Source organism: Marmota marmota, unplaced genomic scaffold, assembly GCF_001458135.2.
Source record: "Marmota marmota marmota unplaced genomic scaffold, marMar, whole genome shotgun sequence".
Taxonomy (NCBI): domain Eukaryota; kingdom Metazoa; phylum Chordata; class Mammalia; order Rodentia; family Sciuridae; genus Marmota; species Marmota marmota.
Genome location: NW_025999853.1, coordinates 49,341,818 through 49,365,108, shown reverse-complemented (window position 1 = coordinate 49,365,108; position 23,291 = coordinate 49,341,818). Strand labels below are relative to the sequence as shown.

Below are 23,291 nucleotides of genomic sequence, written 5' to 3'. Positions count from 1 at the left end.
CAAACAACTAATAGCAAAAAAATAAAATAAAAAGGCATCATAGCAATTTGTGGTAGAAGAAAACTTTGTTGAATACATTCATTCTGTGATTGTTCAAGGTATTAAGAGAAAAAAAAGGACAAAAATAGAAGCTACTCTGTAGCTATATTAGATCAGATTAGCATTTGGGAAAATTATAGATCCAGTTTTGCCACAAAATATAGAAATTCAGGATCTGTGACTTCTTTGGGTCTGTTTTTTCATCTGTAAAGTAGGTAGAGGTGAACTAGATAAACCCCAAATTTCCCTTAGATTCTAAAATGCTATAATGTTTTAAAATCTTTGAAATGTTTATTCAAAGCATTCCTTGGACAGAGATGTTCCATTCTAAATCCCGGGACATCTCAGGATCCAGATGTTTAAGAAGTTTCTAAGGGAAGGTATCCTTTAGATTTTCATCCCTATGTCCCATACAGAATCTCTACACACACAGAACGTGGGGACTTATAGTCCAGACTGACAATGGCTACTGATAGAAATGAGAAAGATATACTTTATTATTGCTGTTTGCATCAAATCTAAAAGCTTAGACTAGAAAGCAAGGCCTTTTATTAAATAACACTCCTTACCTCATCTGTCCCTATCCAATAAAGCCCTTATTTTTCAGCTGAGTCGGTCACATCCATTTTCCCCTTCCTGTTTCTGCTCTTGCTGGTCCCTCCATCTGGAAGGGCAGGGAGGGAAGAATAGTGCATGTCCATTATTTCCTTTAAGACTAAGCCCTGTCTTTATATTTTATCAGCATGAATTCAAGGAATTTCTAGAAGCCTACACTATCATACAGTTATTTACATTCCCTTGCTTATACACAGATATTCCTCTTTTCTCCATTATTAGACTTTAAACACATTGAGTGTACACTGAATAAATGCTTATCTATTATCTAGTTTGTTTATTTATTGGTACTGGGGATTTAACCAAGGGGTGCTTAACCTCTGAGCTACATCCCAACCCTTTCTGTTTTTTAGTTTGAGATCTCACTAAATTGCTAAGGCTGGCCTTGAATTTGTGATCCTCCTGCCTCAGCTGAGTTGCTGAGATTACAGGCATGTGCCATCAAACCCAGCTCTAATTATCTAGTCTATAAATGGAACAGCGTCCCAGAAAGCAAAAGAATTAATGGTTTGGGCCTCTTTTAACTTTGTGCTATGTCAACTCCCTAATTCATCCTCTCCATTTTCTTTATTGTCTGCAAACTCCTATCTTCAAGCCTAAGGTAAGGGCCAATTCTGGACATGAAAAGACAACACAGTTTGAACTTTTGGTTTCATATTTTTTTCAGTTCATTTCCATAAAAACATAATATAAAAGGCAATGCCACCATCTTCCCCTTGTGGGGTGATCCATCAAGCTGGTCTGGGCTGCTCCAGTGGTTCATAGCTCATCATGAGATATGTGAAGGGCATGGTCACATAGATCTGCAAATAGCACATAACAATTTAAAGAAAAATGCCACTATTATACTGATATGTACCACTATAAGAAAATACCAAAGCCAAACAGACACATATACCAACCACCACTCTTCAAAATATATACTTATAAATGACAAAATACTGGGCTGGGGATATAGCTCTATGGTAAAGTGCTTGCCTAGTATCTGTAGGCCCTGGGCTCAATCCCCAGTACTACACACACACACACACACACACACACCAAAAAAAAAAAAATCCCCACTATTCCCTCACTTATGTCTCAAATCAGAGAACTATAAATTCTGAAAGCTTACAGAAAGAGAATGGAGAGGAACAACTCAGGTCCTTAGGCCAAGGGAAATGGAAGCCAATTCTGAAGGTTTTATCAAAGGATTTTGTGGGAGAGGAGATGGGAATGCACCAGGTGATGGGAATGCACAAGGCTATATAATTAGGAGATTAAATAGGAGTAGCTTACCTGTTCGCTTACTGCAAAGTTTGTCTTTAACATTGTCAGCCTCTCGGGAAAATAATTCAATAAGTTCATCCTCATATTCCTCCACAATGCTCTCACACTGCCAAATCAAGGGAGAAATGAGTGACAGAACAGCAAGAAGAGGCCTCTTGTTCCCACCTCTAGAGAAGAGGATAAAGATACAGACCCAAATTTCAAGGTGTGCTGTCCAACAACCCCCTAATTTCCAAGAACCAACTACCCACAGTAATATCTCACCGCAAACTTGAGTGTGCCACTGATATCTGAATCAATTCGGATGCCTTGTAGGTCCAGTTCACTGGATTCTCCATTCCGGCCCACAACACGAACGTAGTTCTTGCGGTGGGTGGATGGATCAATCTGTTCCCCATATTCCTTCATGCGGTCACATACCTCCTCTAGCAGCTCTGTGAGATGGGCCTCTGAGCGGGCATAAGGTACCTAGAAATGTCCTCAGCATTGGGTCACTCTGTCTAACTCATAAACTAGTAATTTATTTTTAATTTTTTAAAAATACTTTTATTTCACTTATTTATTTTTATGCAGTGCTGAGGATCGAACCCAGGGTCTCGCACGTACAAGGCGAGTGTTCTACCATTGAACCACACCCCTAGCCCATAAACTAGTAATTTATGTCCTTACTTTTCCTTCCAAATCTAGCTCAACCAACCTGTTCTAAAACACTTTCTCTAATTAAAAATAGTATGATTGGGGCTGGGGTTGTGGCTCAGCGGTACAGCACTCGCCTAGAATGTGGGAGGCCCTGGGTTCAATCCTCAGCACCACATAAAAAATAAATAAATAAAGATTATTTAAAAAGCATGGTTTACTTGTATAGTTTCAACTTCCAAATATAATGTTCTTGTTTTGCCTGATTACACATTGGCTCCAAATCAAAAGTAGATTAACTTTTTTTTGTCTTTGTTTTTGACTGGGGATTGAACCCAGGGGTGTTTTACCACTAAGCCACATCCCAAGCCCTTTTTTATTTTTAATTTTGAGACAGAGTCTCACTAAGTTGCTTAGAGTTCCACTAAATTATTGAGATTGACCTTGAATTAGTGATCCTCCTGCTTCAGCCTCCCAAGTTGCTGGGATTACAAGTATGTACCACCACTCTTGCTCTCTTTGATTAACAAACTGTGTTATTTCCCTTTAATTCTCTTAACTCTTGTGGATGTAAGTAATATATATTTGTTCTTTTTGGTATTAAAATGAGATTAATTCCTGCTCTGAATAAAAGCATTAAAGAGACAATGTAGAAAACATCATAACGTTAACATTTTTGTATATACTACTCACTAGGTAGAGCTTTATGTGTTTGTATTATGTTTCCACTAAAAGAAATTTCCTAATTACAAGGATAAGACCTTTTATTCTTTTTTTGAATGAATGTTTATATGTACTCCATAGTGAAGCATAAGTCCTATGGATTAAGGAAGTGGAGAAGGGAGCTGTTCAAGTTTCCCTGTCTGCTAATAACTTCTGTGGCAGAAATAAATTATTAAAGTTTGGAGTCAGGAAGCAAGTGCACAGGGTTTAAGCATCCAGCCTCTTCCAAATGAGACGGAGCCTAATCTTTTAGATAACCCTTAGGTTCAGTTTTCTTCACTTCAATTAAACCAAGGTCCTTCTTGAGTTCTCATTCATAGCCAGACTGAGCTATTTTATTTGGGGGAACAGTAACAGTTACCTCCACCACTGACTGGCTGCCATCTGGATTAATCCGGAAAGATCCCATCTGAATGGTCTTCTTGGGATCCACCTGAGCAATTTCCCACTCTAGTTCATCCACCAGAGCCCTGCAAGCTGGTGCAAGGAGAGAGAATTGAGGGATGGAGGGGAAGGCGCAGAGGTAGAAGGAGAATTGATCAACCCAAGGATTTCCATTCATCCTTCTCCCATGCCTTGTATCTGCCTAATGCCTCTCAAGAATCTGCTTCCTCCCATTTCTCTTTGTGCCTTTACCTCCACAGTGTAGATCCTGGCTCCTTCGAGCTGAAGCAGTTCCCAGCAGGGCTCCCAGAAGCAGTGCCAGCCAACCCCAGCCTTTCATCTTTAGCATAATGGGGTCGCTCCACCTAGGTTTGTATGGGAAAAAATATAGGAATGAGAGCCAACTCCATTTTTCCCTGATGCCCCACCCGCACCCTCTCCTTCCCATCCAAAGGCCTTGAAAGGCCTCAGTGTGACTCTGATTCTACTTTCCAGGAAATGGCCGGGACTCATAAGGGTTCCTCTGTGCCAGTGCTTGAGGGGCCCCATTCCTCCAGGAGGTGGGTGAGCGCCAGCTTAGTACTTGGAATTCAGTTCCAGAAACTATGTCGACAGGTGAGGCCTTGGATGTTGGTACTTTAGCACAGGATGCTGAAGGCTCATAAGGCTGTGTGGCAGCCACTGGACAGAGGTTGGCACAGACTCAGAGGGTGCCAGCCATCAAGGAGCCTCATTCAGGCCAGGAAGCTGGTGAGACTTCTCAATAACTAGGGCCTATTTGGGTCCAGCACCGAAGAATCCTGCATCTCCACCTCCAACCTATAAGTTATTGCTGGCTACCCGTGCAGACCATTCCCCTTTCTATGGACTCCGCCAATGCTTTCGCTCAGGTCTATTCCCAACCCTTAGCGCCCCGCGCCTGGGCTGCCCGCGTCAGTCCCACCTCGGCTCCCAGGGCCGCCGCCGTGGCCCAGGCGCTGGAAGACGGCTGGACTCTCACTTTGGCCTCGGTGGCTCCCAACCCTAGCACCTGGCTGCAGGAGAGAGGGGCTGTCCAGGCTTCTCCAGAGCCCTTCTGCGCTTTCCACGCTAGGGGTACCCTAGGCAGCCGCCTAATCCAGGTTCCCGCACACCTAATTAGGCACCCAGCTGGTTCAGAGGCACAGCTGTGCAAGCCCCCAACAGGGAATGACCCCAAGCCCGCCCCTCTAAACTCTCGCGCGAACAGGCAGCTTATGAGTGGCTCTGAGGCAGCGAGGACCCCATCGATCGCAGAAGGACCCAGACTTGCGTGGCGAACAACTCCACGTGACCTCAGAAGTCACCCGAACCAGAGTAGCTTAAAGCGAGGACAGAAGCCCTGCGTGGTGTACAGGGATAGAAAGGCACGCGCCTTATCAGTCCATGTAGGCAAGGACATTCAAAAAGGTATGTTGATAGCCGGCAAGAAGCCGGAGTTTCAAGTACAGAGGAAACTACAATTCCCAGGAAGCACCGCAGCACTAGACGTACTTTTTATCAGTAGTTACAAGTCTTAAAAAAGAAACTGGGACTTGTAGTTTGTCAGCTCACAAAATTAACTGGGAAAAGGCACTGTAAATCTTCAAACAATCCGACTTTAGGAAATTAGGCAGCTACAGCAAAGACTTAGCATTTTTTAGGAAACATATACTCCTAGATCCATAATTTGGATCTAGGAGTAGATCCAGAACTTTACCTTCATTTCTAGGTAGGGACCTGAACACTAGTTTTCCATGGTTATATAAAGCCAAAACAAAGAAGAGGAAGTTAAGAAAACCCCACACTAGAAGTTCTCTATAATATAATGAGAAGACAGACAATAATTTTTGTTTTTATTTTATAAAACATGCGGTTTAAAACAATTTAAAAAAAAATTAAAACAAAACTTGAGACAGGAAAATGAATGGAAGACAGATGCTTCTCAGTTGTCATCAGGTCAAGCTTTCTCCGGGACCCAAAGTGCCTTTTGGCAATGGTGTTGGCAATACTGGTTTGCTAGGGCCAAGACTACATGCTGGTTCCTCCAGGCATCCCTCAAGTTTGAGCTAAGTCTGGAGCTCCTGTTGTAGCCTGTCACTATCCAGGACTTCAGTTCCTAGCCGGCTAGGAACTAAAAGATTTGGTTCCAGGTGCTTTTCTGCCTGGATATTAATCATTCATGATATTTATTAAGAATACCAGTTACTTTCCATCTGGGTCAATCCTAGATTCCTTTTTCTGACCCACTGTTTTGCAAAGGATCAAGAAGGAACCGGGCTCCCAAAACCTTTGCAACAACTTTGTTACATTCCAGTTCGGTTAGTAGCACCATCTGAGGACCCTGAGCAGGTCCAATTCTGGAAGTGGGCAGGGTAAAGCCAACTTGGGAAGCCATCCTCAAGTTCTAGGGTCATAGAACACTGAAGGAAGAAGGCAGGTCAAAGTGCCAGCACTGAGGAAAAGACAGCTGCATCTGTTAAGAGACAAAACCAAGAGCAACACTCTGAAGGTCAACTGGGGAAAACACCTGGAAAACTACTATCTTTCCCCTCACCCTCAGTACTGGGGACTGAACCCAGGGGTGCTTTACACCCCTGGGTGAGCTAATTCCCCAGCCATTTTTTTCCCCAGTCCTGTCATATATATAAATATTTTTAGTTGCCTATGGACCTTTTTATAAAAATGTTTTACTTTTAAGGTGTAATTGGACACAATACCTTTATTTATATTTTATTTATTTTTATGTGGTGCTGAGGATCAAACCCAAGGCTTTGCACGTGCTAGGTGAGTGCTCTACTGCTGAACTACAACCCCAGCCCCTGGACCTTTTTTTTTTTTTAAATACCGTTTTTAGTTGTAGATGGACACACAATATCTTTCTTTCTTTCTTTCTCTCTCTCTCTCTCCCCGCCCCCCCCCTCTTTCGTGCTGAGGATTGAACCCAGTGCCTCACACATGCCAGACAAGTGTGCTACCACTGAGTCACAACCCCAGCCCCTGGACCTTTATTTTATTTATTTATATACAGTGCTGAGAATCAGACCCAGTGCTAGGTGAATATTCTACCAGGACATTCTACCACGGAGCTACAACCCTAGCCCTCCAGTCCCGTTTATTTTTGAGAGACAGTCCCACCAACTCATTGAGGATGCCCTCTAATTTGTGATCCTCCTGCCTCATCCCCCTGAGGAGCTGGGATTACAGGTGCACACCATCAAACACTAGAATACTTTTTATGAAGAAAAAATGCAAGACAAAAGAGGACAAGGATGCTCCCCAAACATTTTAGAATTGGGCAAGAGGAGATTCTGGACCAATAGAGAGTTTCAATAATATATTATGCTTCAGTGACTATTAAAAGGATTAAGTGCTTTTGTAAACTGTATTTCACAAATATAAGGCAGGGATGGTATTGTTATTACTGTGGTATGTATAAATCTCCATGCAATCAAAACCTACCCAATCCAGTTTCCCTTGTCCCATCCCAGGCCTTACTCTTGGGACTCGTCTGGCTCTCGGGCTCAGGCACTTTCCAGTCCATCTTCCGGCCCTTTTCATAAAGACCCTTGAGCACCTTGTGGAAGGATTCAGGCTCAGTGCCATTCTTGCTTAGTTCCAGATACTTTCGGTAGAGCTGAAGGGCTGTGCGGGCATCCTCAATACTGTCATGGGTCTCCCCTTGAATTTTCAGGTCTGGAGAAATGAGAGGTGGAATAGTTTGAAAGCCAGCAAAGGGAGGCAGGAACATGCTCCCCTGCTCCCACCCTGTCTCCTAGGAAACAATAATTTTAAAAAACATGCCTTTCCTGGGCTGGGGCTGGGGCTGAGCGGTAGAGCACTAGCCTAGCATGTGCGAAGCCCTAAGTTCAATCCTCAGCACCACATAAAAATAAATAAATAAAGGTATTGTGTCCAACTACAATTAAAAAATAAATAAGTATTAAAAAAAAACTAAACAAAAAACATGCCTTTCCTTAATGGAAAGAGTCAAACACCTTCCCTGTAATACTGAAACAAACTAAATCCAATAGTAACTCTCACCACTAACTCACAGCCCTACCTACTCCCCTTTTGTCTGCCAATACATTTTTTTACTCTGTTTTTTTTTTTTTTAGGTGTGTGTGTGTATACGGGGATTGAACCTAGGGGCACTTTACCATAAGTTATATTCCCAGTCCTTTTTATTTTTATTTATTTTTAAAAAATATTTTTTTAGTTGTTGATAGATCTTTATTTATTTATTTGTGGTGCTGAGAAGCAAACCCAGTGCCTCACACATGCCAAGCAAGTGCACTACCACTGAGCCCCAGCCCCAGCCCCAGCCCCAGCCCCGCTTTTTATTTATTTTTTATTTTTAAAAAAAATATTTATTTTTTAGTTGTAGTTGGACACAATGCTAAGGATCAAACCCAGGGCCTTGCATGTGCTAGGCGAATGCTCTACCACTGAGCCTCAACCCCAGCCCTCCTTTTTATTTTTTGAGACAAGGGCTTGCTAAATTGCTGAGGCTGGCCTTGAACTTTTGATCCTCCTACTTCAGCCTCCTGAATTGCTAGGTTCTGGGATTATAGACATGAACCCTCCCCCTAACCCAGCACACCTTTTTTTGTTTTTTGAGACATGGTCTATGTTGCTCAGGCTGGCCTCAAACTCACAATGCTCCTGCCTCCTGGGTAGCTGGAATCACAAGTATGAGCCACTATGCCTAGCTAAAATTTCCTATTCTTAGCCCCACAGGGACCTATGAGGCAGAGGCAACTCACCCAGAAAGTACCAAGCAAGGAATCGCAGGGAAATCATTCGTTTTCGGGGCATGTGGAACAGGTAGACAGTATCAAGGACTTGGTCCTTGGGCACCTAGCAGGGACAAAAAATAGGAGACTTAAAGTATGGATACATAATTTCCCATTCTCCAAAAGCACAATAGTTTACCCTGAGTGGCCCACCCTCAAAAGTGACTCTTAAGCCAGGTGTGGTAGTACAAGCCTGTAATCCCAGCAGCTTGGGAGGCTGAGGTAGGAGAATAGCGAGTTTAAAGCCAGCTTCAGCAACTGAGCTAGGCCTTAAGTAACTCAGTGAGACTTTGTCTCTAAATATAATATAAAAAAGGGTTGGGGATGTGGCTCAGTGGTTGAGTGCCCCCAACTTCAATCACCAGTACCAAAAAAAAAAAAAAAAAAATGACTCTTAGAAAAGCCCTATCCGAACCATGAGATTGATGACCCGGAAGTCTTTTTGCAGGCCATGCCCCACAAACTTGACTCCAATGTCAATGAGAAAACGAAGCTTTAAGTAGGTAGACTTGAGAGTTGTGAGGTGTTTGGAGGAAATTTTGGCATCAAGGTCTCCTGGCTTTATCCCCGAGTACTGAGTCAAGTAATCCACTACCTAGGAAAATAGAAAAGGACAGATTACTCACTACGTAAGGTGCAGTCTCCTACCACTTTTTCCTGGGTTCTCAAGCACTTTATATAAGCACAGCATCTGCCTCACTGGCACCTCATATGCTAATACCTGCTCCTGAGTAGAGATGTAGTCATCTATGAAGGGGATACCCTCATTGGGCCCTTGGCCCCGAACACAAGTGATCCTTGCTACTGACATCTGACTTGGTTTAATGGTAGACTTGGTACCATCACTGCGTAACTCTGCTTCTTCCTACGTGATAAGAGTTAACAAAATCAGAGAGATGTTTACAATTCCTAGTATCCTTCGAGTTCTGTTCTAATGCACCATCCTTTTGGTCTTAGTTACCTCGTTTAGGGTGACAAACTCAGCATCGAGGCCTACCAGGTCCCCAACCTGTGGCATTTCATTCAGCATCAGTGGAATAAAGGTAGTATGTGTTTTCCGTTGCTTCCGTGCCAGTGAGGCTTCAGCCAACAGCACACTAGCCTCAATAGGGTTCTTGACTGGAAGAGAGAATGCAGAGGACAGAGAGCTGGGGATAAGGAACTGACTAGGGGAGAGAAGCCTACAATGGCAAATCAGAGATTCTGGTATGTATAGTGATCCCTTAGTAATCAAAGCATGAGTAAAAAGATTGTATTTGATAAACACAGCCCATAAACAGAATAGATCAAATCACAAAATTATCATGAAATATGCCAAGAAAAGAGACTGGGATGTAGTTTAAGGTAAAGTACTTGCCCAGCATGCATAAGGCCCTGGACTCAAAACTCCAGGGCTACACACAAAAAGAAAAAAGAGACAGAGAGACTCCGTGAAAAAATATAAAAGGGGCTGGCGTTGTGGTTCAGTGGCAGAGCACTTGCCTTGCACATGTGAGGCACTGGGTTTGATCCTCAGCACCACATAAAAATAAATAACCAAAATAAACATTAAAAAAATCTAGAGAAAAAAAGAATAAGATTGTTAATTTGTACCTTAGAAAATCCAGAAAAATAAGGCTACAGAGAAACTACGATTTAAAGGTACCAAACAGGGACTTAATAAGGAGCTCAACTCTAAAAGAAGAGAGATTCATAACATAAAACCATTTTGATCAAACTTCCCCTCACCCTCTCTCCCATTCCACCCTCAGGATTTCCAGCTTCTAAGTTTAATGTCTGATAAACAGAATCTCTATAGTATCCCTGGAAATAGCAGTGGTTACCAATCTTGTATACTAACAAGCTATTTCCCAGATGTCTTTCTGAAGCCCAATTTAAGCTGCCCACACCCAAGGTCTACTCCTGTACCACTTACTATTCAGGTTGTATCTGGAATTGAGATTCCTTTTGATATAATAAAGGATAGCAGGTACTTTCCAATTCATGTCAAATTGCACTGCTTCATACTAGAGAAGAGAAAAAGAGGTTGTGGATATAATTCAATGGTAAAGTGCTTGCCTGGCATGTGCAAGGCCTTGGGTTCAATCCCTAGCAGAAAAGAAGGAAGAAAGAGAAAAAGAAGGAAGGAGGAAAAGGTAGGGAGGGAGGGAAGAAAGGAGCGAAGGAGGAAAAGAAAAGTAAAAAAAGTACTTTTGGCCTATGTATACATATGTCCCTTTTTCTTCTTCCCCAAGTCAGAGGCCAAGACTCAAGTGATGTTTTTAATTTAGCTAACACCTGTTATTCCTGAATATTCCTTCCTCCCTCTTGAATATGCCTGGCATTCTACAGGACCTAGAGAATGAGAATGCTAGGAAAGGGGAGATGAAAAGAGAATAGAACATGTTGCAACTCACCTTATCAATAGGTTCAATAAGGAAGTCATTGAAGAGATACCATTGCTGATGAGTAACGCCCTGTGTAGAATCAGAGAAAGGCTGAGGCCAAAGTTATGGCTGGACCACTGTGTCAGAAGCTCAAGGACAGATCTGGGACTCTACTATGGTCATCCCCAGGAGTGACCTTGCTCTATACCATCTCACTTACCTCCTTGCGCTGGTGGTAGGTCTCTCCAACTTTGATGTGAGCCACCAGGCTGCCCCCTGTGCGTGAGTCCAGGATGTGTACCACAGTAGCCATCAAGTCATACACATAGACACCATGCTCCTCCTCTGCCCTGGCTGGGCCCCACTGTGAGGAGGGTACCCAGGCTGCTAAGCTAAGTTTAAGGATAGGTGTAGGGGGAGTGGAGCTAGAGGACAAGGAGTTGGGTGAATAGGGAATGGGGGACCAGGGTGCATTACGTCCATTCTAGCCCATCTATGACGCATAGCACTAAACTGAAAATCCCACAGCTGATAAATACTAGGCCTTATTCCTTTCTTTCTCCTCTACTAAGTTCCACCTTGCCCCTGTCCTACTTCACCTTCTATCCCACCTTTTCTCCCTTAGTCCCTCTCTTCTTCCCAATTTTTCCAACAACCTGCACTTCAGTCCAATTGCAAACATCCAGCCCTTTGTTCTTGGTCATCTTCATGCGAATGGAAAAAGGAAGCCAGACGTTCTTCAACTCCTCAATGGAGGGACACAACAGCACACCCTCTGGACTCCCTAGTTCTTTCCTATCAGGACAGAAGAATTGGAAATGTACTCTGAAGAGAGCTAGTCAGTGATAAGAGTTACTATGGGTAGTTTAATCTGTTTTTTTTTTTTTTTTTCTCATAGTAGTAGGGATTGAACCTAGGGCTTCACACAAGCTTCACAAATGTTCTACTACTGAGCTACATCCTCAATCCTTTTAAAAAATTTTTGAGACACTCTCTTGCTAAGTTGCCCAGGCTGGCCTTGAACCTACAATCCTCCTGCCCCAGCTTCCCAAATGGCATGTGCCACCATGCCCAGCTAGTTCAATCCTTTGACAACTCCTAAGACAGAACCTACCGATCAGCCAAAGAAAATTCCTTGTTCTTGGAGATTTCCCCACCATGTTTCTTTACTGCCATCTTGAAGGCAACCTGAACACAAAGGATAAAACATCTGATTCTTCAAGAACATGATCACACAGAAAGGAAGAAAAATATAAAGTACTCCTAAAGGCCCTGTTTCCAGCCTCAGTCCTTACCTCAGCCTGCATTCTCCAGAAATCAGCCTCTTTTGAGCTGTTCACTTCACAGTTAATAACAAGAATATCTGGCAGATGGCAGATATTGCGGGTCTGAATCTGAGAAAACAAAATAAACAAGAAATAGCACGGAAGCTGAGGGTGGTGGCACACGCCTGTAATCCCAGAAGCTCCGGAGGCTAAGGCAGGAGGATTGCGAGTTCAAAGCCAGCCTCAACAAGAGCAAAGCAACTCATTAAGACCCTGTCTTTAAATAAAATACAAAATAGGGCTGGGGATGTGGCTCGGTGGTCAAGTGCCCAAATTCAATCCCAGGACCAAAAAAAAAGAAAGAAATATCAGGGAATCTACAGGGTAAGAAACCTGTACAGGAATAGTAAAACCTGGGCCTATAGCCTCAAATTTGGTTTCTTCCCACCCCCTATATATATATATATCCCTAGATTATAGTGCCAACATAGTCAGGTCCAAGTGGGACCTGGCCAAGTCCCCAACATGGTTGTACTCCATCCAGTTCAGGGTAATACCCACTCACCGTGGGCTGGTACTTCTCACAGTTGTCACACCAGGCCTGTGTATTCTGCTCCAGGCAGATGCTTCGCTTCAGCACCTGAGCAAAGTCATAATTCTTCCCGGTTTTATCTGAGAGGAAACTGGATACTTCACTCCAGGTTCTCCCTTCCACCCATAATTAATCCACCCCCCCACCAAGGTTACAGGACACCTAGGGGAGGCTTCCCAACCCAGCTGCAGGGTATACCACAGTTGCTACCCTCAGGGTAGGAGAGTGTGAAAAGCAGAGTGGATGAAGCTCGCACGGTCTCACTGCCACAGCGACAAAGGCTGCAGTTCTCCATCTCACAGCTGAACAGTTGCCCAATGACAGAGTCCCCCGATGAACAAAAGCTGCTAAGAGTGGGGAAGGCAACATATACATACTGAGGAAGTAAGGAGACCCTTTAAGTCCCAGAAGGGCCTATCATGTTTCTTTAACTATTCCCAACCAATGCTATACCTGCCTCCAGCACCTCGATATGCCTGGGGTACTTCAAGCTCCTGCATATCCTGATGCAGTTGAGTGAGAATGAAGCGATTCCACCTCTGAATGAGCCTAGCCAGATTGCCCTTGCCTGAAGCCTCATCTGAGTCAGCTAGGATCAGACCAAGGGCTGAGGCCTCAGGAATGGTACGGAATGCCCGAAGAAAATTACTGCCCTGGAAAGGGGTATGTGGATGGAAAGGGGTTATTTTCTCTTTTGTGGCCATTTGTACAACAATGTCCCTGCCTACTGTCCATCTCCCTTCCCCTTCCATTTTCTTTAATTTAAAAATAAATTCAGTTTTACTACATCCGTATAACTTTTTTTAAATTAACTTATTTATTTTAAGTGGGTATGTATGATAGCAGAATGCATTTTGATTCACTGTACACAATTGTAGCACAACTTTTTATTTCAGTGGTTGTACACAATGTAGCATCAAACCATATGTGCAGTCATACACATACCTAGGGTAATCATGTCCATCTCATTCTACCAACTTTCCTGCCCCCATGCACGCTCCCCCACCTTCGCCCAATCACAGTTCCTCCATTTTCCCCATGCCTCTCCCCTTCTCCTTCCATTTTAAGTGTCCCAGGTATCCAGGCACTGACCTGGCAAGGATCACCACGAGAGAGGTCCAACATATGGAAGAGGAAGCCCAGTTCACATGCCAGACAGAACTCCTTCTGGCAGAGATGGTTCTGAATTAGACAGCGAACAGGCTCCAGGAAATAGAGCACCTAGAGGGAAGAGCAGAAGAGGTGAGGGTATCTGGGAGGAGATGAGAGATGGAGAGGTTAAGTAAGCTGTTGGAGAATACAAAGTAGAATTCCACTAAAGCTGTGGAGCTCACAGTGGAGATTTGAAGATGTGTGGGCAAAAAAGAATACTAGATGAGTCTAAGGTACAGTGAGCTTGATTGAGGACACTTGGGAAGAGTAGAGTAGGAGTTGAGGGGCAACAAAAATGGAAGAAAAAAAGCAGTAGGCATGTTCCAGTTATACAATACCCAGTCCTTACCTGAATCATGCAGTTACAGTAGGCATTGGGGATGTGAGGCTCTAATCCAGCAAAAAGGGTCTTATTGTAGTGTTTGAAGTCAAAGTCTTCAAGCCCTAGCTTGGAATATTTGATGGTTACCTATGGTAAAAACAGTCTAAGCAGGATGAGTCTTTAGAGTCCCCAAATCTTCCCAGTAGCCATAGCCTTTCCTAAAAACCTCCCTCCTGGGTCCAGAGTGGTAGGTGAAAGCTTCTTGACAGAATCCTTTCATCTTTCTCATATGACACTTCCCAGGGCACCTTTCCCCATAAGCCACAGAAGTCCTGCCTTGGGGCCCTCCAGCACCTTGCGGTATTTCTTTGAAACCATGTGGAGATGTGGCTCCTCTTCCCGTCCTATCGGTGACTCAGTGACCTGGCTGAAGCTATCAAATTCACTATCCAACTCCTTAAGTCGGTAAGGAATCTAGGGTTTTAAAAAAAAGGTTAACTCTGTTGGATGTCTGTCTTTTCTTTTTTCTTTCCTTTTTGTAGTGCTAGGGATCACATCCAGGGCCTCATGTTTGTCAGCCAACCATTCAACCACTGAGCCACATTTCTAGCCCTAGTTGGATATCTTAATCATCTTTGGTTTCCACCTCTCTTTTATACCAACACTGAAACAGCCACCAAGTTCTGAGCCTTCTATTTTCATGAAAAATAGAAACAGTATTCACTGTTTCCTTTTTATTTCTACTGCCATATCAGCTGGACAACTGTAGTGGCTTCCCCACTGGTCTCCCTATATCCACTCATTTCAGTTACCAAACTAACCCTCACAGACTGCTGCTTTCAAAGTGCATCGCTTCTTTTTTTTTTTTTTCTTTGATTGGGGATTGAACCCAGAGACACTCTACCACTGAGCTACACCCCCAGACTTTTAAAATTTTTATTGAGACAGGGTCTCACTAAGTTACTGAGGCTGGCCTCAAATCTGCCTCAACCTCCAAAGTAGCTAGGATTATAGGAAAGTGCCACCATGCCTAGCTCTACTACACACTGGTGTTAAAAGCTTAACAGCTTGGCCCTAATTTTTATCTCTCACTACTTTCTAGTACTAACTGCTGTTCTAGCCAGACTGGTGTACTCTTAGTTCCTCAGAACAGGCTTTTGCATTAATTCCTCTTGAGACTTCCAATAACACTGTTCTTCATCTTGAATATTCTCCTTCATTACCATTAACTTACCCATATCCCATATTTGCAGTTCAATATCCACCTCTTTCATTATGCCACCCTTTACCACTCTAGTCCAGAGTAACACTTCTCTTCTAAATAGCCCTAGTACTAAATGTTTATAATGTTCCTTTGGAATTTAACGATAGGACATAACTAATTTCTGATGTGGACTGGGGATGTAGCTCAGTGGTGGAGTGCTTACCTAACATGCACATAGACCCTGGGTTCAATCCCCAGCATCACCAAAAAATATGAATAATAATAATAACTTCTGACATGACTAATGTCTTACCTTCAACCAAATACTAAACTTCCTAAGAACAAGGACATCTTCTACATCTTTGAATCCTCTCTAACATAGTTCCTTCAATTCAGCAAGTCTCCAAATGCCCTAACCAATTGTTTGAAAACACAAAAAAGACTAATAAAGGAAAAAGATAACACCAGTTGGCTAGGGTGGGATTATTTCCCCTTTGAACACACCTGATTACGCAGCCTGGTGCGGGGGTTGGGTGCATAGCCAATGAAGCCCACTTTCTTCATGGTGCGCAGAATCTCTGCATCGACAGGTGGGGCTCGCCTATAATTCAATATGATTCTAAGGCTTGAAGAGTCATAGTATCTATACATCCACTCCCTAATGCCCAAGGGGGGGGGGTGGTGCAGGAAATACTAAAGATAGAAATTAGCAAAGTGGTATAAAAATAACAGAGCTAGCAGAAAATTCTATCTTGGCCTTTTCCCCTTCCCTCCTTTTGGCCCAGAGGTGAGGTATAACCTGGGAGCTGGAGCTGAGTTGGCAGCAGGCCAATCAGAGAGAAGTGTGTCCGTTGTGAGTGGAACAGGGATGAGGGAAAGAGGCAGCAGGTCCTGGCTCCAGTCCAGAGGAGGTAATGAGTCCACCAGACAGGGCAAAGCAAATTCAGTCTCCCGTGAATAGGGGTTGAAGGAAGGCTCTGGGGAATCAGTCCAGAGGTGCACACAGCCCTCAGAATCCCCAAAGGCAAGTGCTTGCTTGCTGGCTGACACATCAAATGTCATTAGCAGAGGTCCCACAGGATTCACATGAAAGATGTCTGCTGGGTTGGCCAGGCCTGTGGGCTCACAAAACTGGCACTGCCCTAAGAGGGAGAAAGAAGCCCACTGAGTCCTGAAAAGTGAAAAGGAGACTTCCTTTTATACCTTCTCTATCCTCTTCTCCTGATATCAAGGCAAGACAGATCCTAAATTCACGTCTATAGTCAGAATGACGATGCCTTCCCATGAACTACAAGATGGTTTGCTACCCAGAAAAAAGCACTTCTCAAATTATTTTGCCTATTCTATCTTTATCTTTTTCTGTGTTCCTCATACCCAAGGAGAAAATAAAAGCTTTCACCTCTAACAAAGCCTAAGTAAAACCCTGGGACCTGATGAAAAGTTATTTTTCCCCCCAACAAAATGGTGTCTAGGAGAATATTCCTTCTGGTGCCATCTTCTCCTTTGCTCATTGACCTCTCCTACCCAATCCCCTTCATACCTGACTGAGAGATGATAGCAAGACGAGAAGTATATGTAGGGATGAAGCGCAAGAAGGCAGGATCCACATGTACTTGAAGTGGTGTGATGGCACGCATCATGCGCAGATCATACACCTTGAGGAAACGGTCACAGGCCAGGCCAGTGAGGCGGCTAGAAAAGCCACAGGCAGCCAACAGGTTGCCATGCACGTCAAAATCTGACAGACTCCCTGAGAAGGCATCAAATTCATGCTCCACCTTAAAACTACGGAGGTCTCGCAGGGAAACCTAAAGAAGAAATAACTGTTATCTGCTAACTCTGTCCCTGTCACCTACCTAAACTTGTGAGGTCCCTACCAAGGAACTAAGGCTCTAGGATATGAAGAATTAAAAACAAGAAAAAGGCAGGGTATAGTGGAGCATTCCTGTAATCCTAGCAACTCTAAAGACTGAGGCAGGACGATCAAAAGTTTAAGATTAGCCTCAGCAACCTAGTGAGACACTCAGCAATTTATCAAAATTTTTCGGGGCTGGAGTTGTGGCTCAGTGGTAGAGCGCTCGCCTAGCACACGCAAGGTCCTGAGTTCGATCCTCAGCACCATATAAAAATGAACAAATGAAACAAAGATATTGTGTCCAACTACAACTAAAAAATAAATATTTAAAATTTTTTTTTTCAAAAATACATTTTTTTAAAATAAAAATATATAAAAGGACTGGGGATATGGGAATGTAACAATGTAGCTCAGTGGTAAAGTTCCCCTGGGTTCAATCCCCAGTACTAAGGGAAAAAAAAAAAAAAGCATAAAAAGAAGACAAGAGCTAGAAGCTACCCTCAAAAGAACTCATTTACGGGACTGGGGTTGTGGCTCAGTGGTAGAATGCTTGCCTGGCGTGTGTGAGGCACTGGGTTCGATTCTCAGCACCACATATAAACAAATAAATGAATAAAGGTCCATCAATAATGAATAAAAATTTTAAAAAAAGAACTCATTTACCCCTTTGCCTCCAAGGTTCCTAGTTATAAAAAACATTAGGATGCAAGATAATCTCATAGTATAACGTAACTGATAAATGAATTTTTCCTCTCATCATAGACCCCACTCTTCTAGTGAAATGGCCTGTGGTAAGAAGAGTTATGGAATTTGGCCACCTTGCCAGATGTGTGACCACAGAAGAAGAAGCGATTTGTCTGCCTCATAATGGTGACTCCAGGTATCTCGACTGCATACTAAAAAGGGAAGTAAGGAGAAAACAGTGAGAATAATGATTTTTCCCACAGGCTAAAAGACAGAAAGGTCACATCCACATTTCTAGCACATGTTCAGCCCAAGCACAGTCCCTCCACCCAATGACCTCAGGCCCTGAATGGGTCTTTCCTGGGTCCAACACAGGCTTATACCTTTTGAGTCTCCTGGACAGTGTTTAGATCAATCTCTAAAATGTGGTTCTGAAGCCCACCAACGAGTAGAGTGCTGCTGTCTGTCAGCAGGAGACTGTGCATATCCTCACTCTCATCCAGTCTATGCAAGAGAGAAAAGGTAAACAGGCCAGCTGCCAATCCCTTAGCGTTCACTATCTCTAAGTTTCCCTCTTTACCAGTCTAGAACTGAAAAGTCACTTACAAATAATCAAATATAATGAGACCCCCACGGGCCATATATTTGAGGTTATTCTTGGTGAGAAAAAGGATACCATTTTCTAGGCTCTGGATTTGTCGAATGTCATCACTACCATTGACCTGAAAAGATGAGTAGCGCTCCAAGGCTGGGCCAAAAAATGAAGTGGCATGACCCTGTAGGGGACAAAAACAACAGACATACCCTGAGTGGAAGGATAGGACCATTCTAGATATAGGTCAGGAACTGAGTACTGCTCGGCTCTTCTCCTTCCTTGCCTGTCCTTTCTGGCTAGGAGCAACTGAGGCATAAAGCTAGGAACCAGTTAATCTTAGTGATAGAAACAATGACAATATTGCTTTATGTTAATGTATTGCAAAGTACTTTTGCTTAATGCATTACAAAATACTCTGGTACACTCTACCTCAATTTATCCTGCTGAATAAAATAGGTGTTATTAGAGATGTGTTCAGAAGCCCAAGGACATGTTCTGATCCTCCACTGGCCAGCTGGCTTTCTTATGTTCCAGTCAAATCTTAATCTCTACCAGTCATCTGGGAAGTGGACACTGTGATTCACAGGCTGGAAAACAGAGTATGTGAGACATTCCTCCTCTACCTTCTATGATGTCATTCACTCCTGATTTCACTTCTGACTCGTAATTTGTACTTTCATACAGTCATTCTTTTCCTTATATACTCTCATTCTTTTGACCACTCTTGAAACATGGATGTTCCCAGCCCACTGTCTTCTCACCCTTCTTCCTAGGCAGTCTCATCTGTTTTCAAGGTTTCAACTATGTATCCTAATGCTAAACAAGTTTTATTTCCTTCTCTAGACCAGATCACTGCCTCCAATTTCAGACTTATGCATCCAAATACTTTTTAAATATCACTCCTTAGCTATCCCATGAGAACCTCAAACTCATTACATTCTAAATTCACTGTTTGTATACCATTTCAATTATTATTATATTCTGTATGGTACAGTGATCCACCTAGTCGACTAAGTCATTTGGTAGTCTACTCCTGTTTAATTTCTAAATGTTTCCCAAGTTTTTCTTGCATATCCATGACTTCATTGCTTCTTCAGGGTTTAATCATATTTTGTGTGAGCTACAATAGCCTACAAACTGATCTCACTTAAGTCTTGCCCCATCCTCCTTCAATCAGACTCTATAATGCTACCTTAGCAGTCCATCTAGGACATAAACTAGACCTTGCCATTCCAGATTTAAAAATCCTTCAGTGGCCTGAAGGATCAAGTCCAAGCTCTTTTAACAAAGTATGTGAAGTTCTCTAGAATATTCTTTCCCCAATTATTTGCATGGCTCTTCCCTCCCTTCTAGAGGGTCTAGATCATTCTGGCCTATATCCTTTTCTCCATTCATGTGCTTTTTAGGGGTTGGGGGTATAACTCAGTGGTGGCGTACATACTTAGTAAATCTGAGGCCCTGGGTTCAATCCTTAGCAACAAAAAAGAAAAAAAAAAAAAAAAAAAAGTGGCTTTATCAGAGAGAACTCTTCTGACCATTAAAATAGTAACATTTCTCACCTTTCATTACTTCAACCTTTTTCTTCCACTGTATTTTTCTAAAGAGTACTGATGCACCTGATGTACATTTTTTGTTTACTGTTTATTCCAAAACTAAACCTTAAAGCAAGGTATGGTACCTGGTAGGTGACTCAAAAAACACTAGTTGAGAGGGTTGGGGATATAGCTCAGTGGTAGAGTACTTACCTAGCGTGTGCAAGACCCTGGGTTCCATCTCCAGCACTGGGAGAACAAAAACTTGGTTAAGAGCCTAATACTAATACTCCCACGCCTTGGACATTTAATATAAATAAAATGTGTGTATGTGTATGTGTATGTCTTTGTGATGCTGGGAATCAAACCCAAGGCCTTGTACATGCTAGAGAGGTACTCTTACTCTGCCACTGAACTATACCCCCAGCCTCTAGGCATGTAATAAATTTTGTGTTCTTTGTCCTGTTAAAATACAAAACAAAATGCTGATTAAATGAATAAATGTATACATCTCTAGCTCCAGCTTCTAGTCTAATGAATCTTAATTGCTTGTGGTTCTTACACTCTACTTACCATGCTATATACTATCTTGGGAATTTTTGTTTTTCCTATATCAGTACATCCTTTTTTCCTCAAACTTGCAATCCTCCAGCTTCTGTCTCCCAATTTTCTGGGATTATAGACATGCACCAGTGCACCTGGTACCATATTATTTATTATAAAACTTTTGGTTTCATAGCATATAAACAATATGGATTCAGATTTTCAAAAACTTGGGGGCTGGGGATATAGCTCTGTTGGTAGAGTGCTTGCCTTGCATATACAAGGCCCTGGGTTCCATCCCCGGCACCACCAAAACAAAAAACAAAAAAAAAACTTAATGCAGATAACTGCTCTCAGACACAAGTTGGCTACAGCCAACAAAACGATTTTGTATAAGATATGCAAAATATTCATTAAACATTCCATAATTATAAGAAGGGAAAACAGAAGAGGGGCATTAAAGATTGATTTGAATGACTACAGATTAAGTGAAAGGTACAGTTAATCAAAACATGAGCTAAGCTGGGCGCAGTTGCACACATCTGTGATCCCAGCTACTTGGGAGGCTGAGGCAGGAGAATTCCAAGTTTAAAACCAGCCTGGTCAACTTAGCAAGACCCTATCTCAAAATAGAAGAAATAAATTAAAAGGGCTGGGGATGTCGATCACAGTGGCACAGAGATTTGGAAGGCTGAGGGAGAATTACAAGTTCAAGGCCAGTCTCGACAATTTAGTGAGACCCTGTCTAAATAAATAAATAAATAAATAGGGCTGGGGATGTGGTTCACAGTAAAGCACCTCTAGCTTCAATCTTCAGTGAGGGAGGAGGATTACAGTCTCGACAATTTAGTGAGACCCTGTCTAAATAAATAAATAAATGAATAAATAAATAAATAGGGCTGGGGATGTGGTTCACAGTAAAGCACCTTTAGCTTCAATCTTCAGTACCCCACCAAAAAAAAAATAAAGGTGTGGGGGGGGTTGTGTTGGGGACGTAACTCAGTAGTAGAGTAGTCCTAGGTTCAATCCCCAGCGTCAAAAATGAAACAAAACTTGGACAAACTATGGCAAAAGTGTGGGATGCCTTCTGAGAACAAATATCTGTGTAACTCATCCCTAGATCCTAGCCAATTCTATTCTTTCTCCACTAGCCTCCTCTTGGTTTGACTTAGCTAACTCATCACTTCAACTCAGTTCTGGCTCCCTGCAAAGCAGAAGTCTTGGGAAAATACCAATATATCCTTTCATCCCTCATAAAGGGGTACGGTTCTTACCCCATGGCTCCCCACCCACAGCATCTCTTCATGTAAGTCAAAGTGGGAGACAGACACAGGCACACCCACTTCAGCTACGACGCTGTGCAATTCAGAGTAGACACCTTCCATTATGTGCACTGATTCCTGCACGGGAAGAGCCTCCAAGGCCACTCCCTCTGGGTCCAACTCCACATTCTGTAGCAGACTTGGATTCAGGTGGGCATCCAGGACAGGGTCCAAGGCAGAATGCATAGCCGGGGCATACTCTGCCAGTCCAGGGTCCAGACCCTCAAAGTTCATGATGATGACAGCTGATAGACCTGCGTCACACCCTTCCTTGCCACAGTCCCTGTAAATGCCTGAGCCAACCTTCAGCAGAAGAGCACCAGTGGGCCTAGAATGGACATCATGGCCTGCAAGGGGAAAGAGGTAGTTGAGTCATGAGTAAGCCCAGATACTAGTATTTAGTGTCCTCTAGATTATATGGGCAGAAGAGTGATGAGGCAGGCAGAAGGGATGAGACTGTCAGGCAGAGGATGAAACAGGCAGGAGAGGGATGGGCAGTAGGGTGAAGGTGGAAGAACCCACTATCTAACTGATCTTCGACTTCCCTTTCTCCTCCCTTCAGATCTGCTCACTTCCTGGTTCAACCCTGAACCACCAGGTAAAGGGAACAAGTACTGCGAAGAGGTTGGAGTTAGAAAGCAAGGTCTATGATGCTTGTTTCCTGGAAAAAGGTAGGCAGCGAGGAAGCCAAAACCAGTCAGTTTTCCACAATCCTCTGTAATAACTACCCAGAATTCTCTAGGGTGGCCAGTTATCCACAAATGGGGCGGGGGTATGGGGAAAATGATGGAAACGAATAGTTACCCAGAATTCTCTGGGGGAACCAGAGAAATTGGTTACCCAGAATTCTCCCCCAACGGCGGTGTGGGGAGGAATTAGGGCAAGGGTCAGATGTGTTCCTGGGATGCTTACGGGGAATGGGTCATTACCAAGATTTCTCCATGGCGTATATTTTGGAGCGCGTGGAATTAAAACGAGTAGGGGGAGAGCAAACGCCGTCAGCTCCGAGGGAAATTCCAGTTTCCCCAGTTCTTCCCCGCGCCTCTAGCTCAATCTAACACGGCGGCGGGAGGAAGGTCGAACTGCCAGTCACCGCTTCCAATCAGGAAGGGCTCGGGTCGCGTCTAAGCCAATCATAAAGAGCTAGGTAGAGACGACAGCGGGAAAAGACGTGTGACGCAAGAGCTGGGCGGGAAACAAAAAAGGTTACGGGGCACCGATGGGGACAAAACGGATTTAGACGCGGACCTGTTTGGTGATGTTAAAAAGTAATCTTTTCACTTTCAATTCTTCTTGAATAACATTAGCCCTTAACTTGGAAACCGAACTTTTAGGCTCTCTGTAACTTCAAAGAGAAACTGGACTAAAAGGCGCCCAAGGCAAAGCGCTGGGAATCGCAT

At 43.2% G+C, this 23,291-nt stretch overlaps 2 protein-coding genes across 14 annotated transcripts; both read right to left on the bottom strand.

Moving 5' to 3' along the window:
* Positions 1 to 1,291: 1,291 nt before the first annotated feature.
* On the bottom strand, positions 1,292 to 5,000 carry Cnpy2 (canopy FGF signaling regulator 2). Its single transcript, XM_015483212.2, has 6 exons — positions 4,610 to 5,000; positions 3,919 to 4,031; positions 3,644 to 3,759; positions 2,188 to 2,391; positions 1,933 to 2,029; positions 1,292 to 1,457 (listed from the first exon to the last, which is right to left on the bottom strand). The coding sequence occupies exons 2-6, from the start codon at positions 4,013 to 4,015 to the stop codon at positions 1,414 to 1,416; spliced, it is 558 nt and encodes a 185-aa protein (XP_015338698.1). The 5' UTR covers positions 4,016 to 4,031; positions 4,610 to 5,000; the 3' UTR covers positions 1,292 to 1,413.
* A 506-nt stretch (positions 5,001 to 5,506) lies between these two features.
* On the bottom strand, positions 5,507 to 22,996 carry Pan2 (poly(A) specific ribonuclease subunit PAN2). Of its 13 annotated transcripts, none has more exons than XM_015483202.2 (26): positions 22,821 to 22,996; positions 21,844 to 22,238; positions 18,506 to 18,675; positions 18,283 to 18,403; positions 18,034 to 18,111; positions 16,901 to 17,168; positions 16,160 to 16,502; positions 15,865 to 15,961; positions 14,511 to 14,630; positions 14,184 to 14,303; positions 13,775 to 13,903; positions 13,136 to 13,335; positions 12,881 to 13,029; positions 12,656 to 12,762; positions 12,121 to 12,219; positions 11,940 to 12,013; positions 11,482 to 11,620; positions 11,046 to 11,189; positions 10,856 to 10,915; positions 10,375 to 10,465; positions 9,421 to 9,578; positions 9,181 to 9,324; positions 8,875 to 9,054; positions 8,430 to 8,523; positions 7,126 to 7,359; positions 5,507 to 6,139 (listed from the first exon to the last, which is right to left on the bottom strand). In XM_015483202.2, the coding sequence occupies exons 2-26, from the start codon at positions 22,123 to 22,125 to the stop codon at positions 6,105 to 6,107; spliced, it is 3,636 nt and encodes a 1,211-aa protein (XP_015338688.1). In that variant the 5' UTR covers positions 22,126 to 22,238; positions 22,821 to 22,996; the 3' UTR covers positions 5,507 to 6,104. The 13 variants fall into 13 exon arrangements, with proteins under 13 accessions (XP_015338688.1, XP_015338694.1, XP_015338691.1 ...); XM_015483208.2 differs by having other exon boundaries at positions 7,162 to 7,359; XM_015483205.2 differs by having other exon boundaries at positions 12,893 to 13,029.
* Between the last annotated feature and the right edge of the window lie 295 nt (positions 22,997 to 23,291).

Bases quoted from the DNA above. Each gene is read 5' to 3' on its own strand.
- Cnpy2 (XM_015483212.2), bottom strand. From the start codon at position 4,015: ATGCTAAAGATGAAAGGCTGGGGTTGGCTGGCACTGCTTCTGGGAGCC. The intron at 2,392-3,643 runs GTAACTGTTACT...GGACATTTCTAG, and splicing joins GCAGCCAGTCAGTGGTGGAG to GTACCTTATGCCCGCTCAGA. The intron at 2,030-2,187 runs GTGAGATATTAC...TTGATTTGGCAG, and splicing joins GTGGCACACTCAAGTTTGCG to TGTGAGAGCATTGTGGAGGA.
- Pan2 (XM_015483202.2), bottom strand. From the start codon at position 22,125: ATGAACTTTGAGGGTCTGGACCCTGGACTGGCAGAGTATGCCCCGGCT. The intron at 14,304-14,510 runs GTGCTGGAGGGC...TTTTTACCATAG, and splicing joins TTTCAAAGAAATACCGCAAG to GTAACCATCAAATATTCCAA. The intron at 11,621-11,939 runs GTAGGTTCTGTC...CTGTCCTGATAG, and splicing joins GAATTTTCTTTGGCTGATCG to GAAAGAACTAGGGAGTCCAG.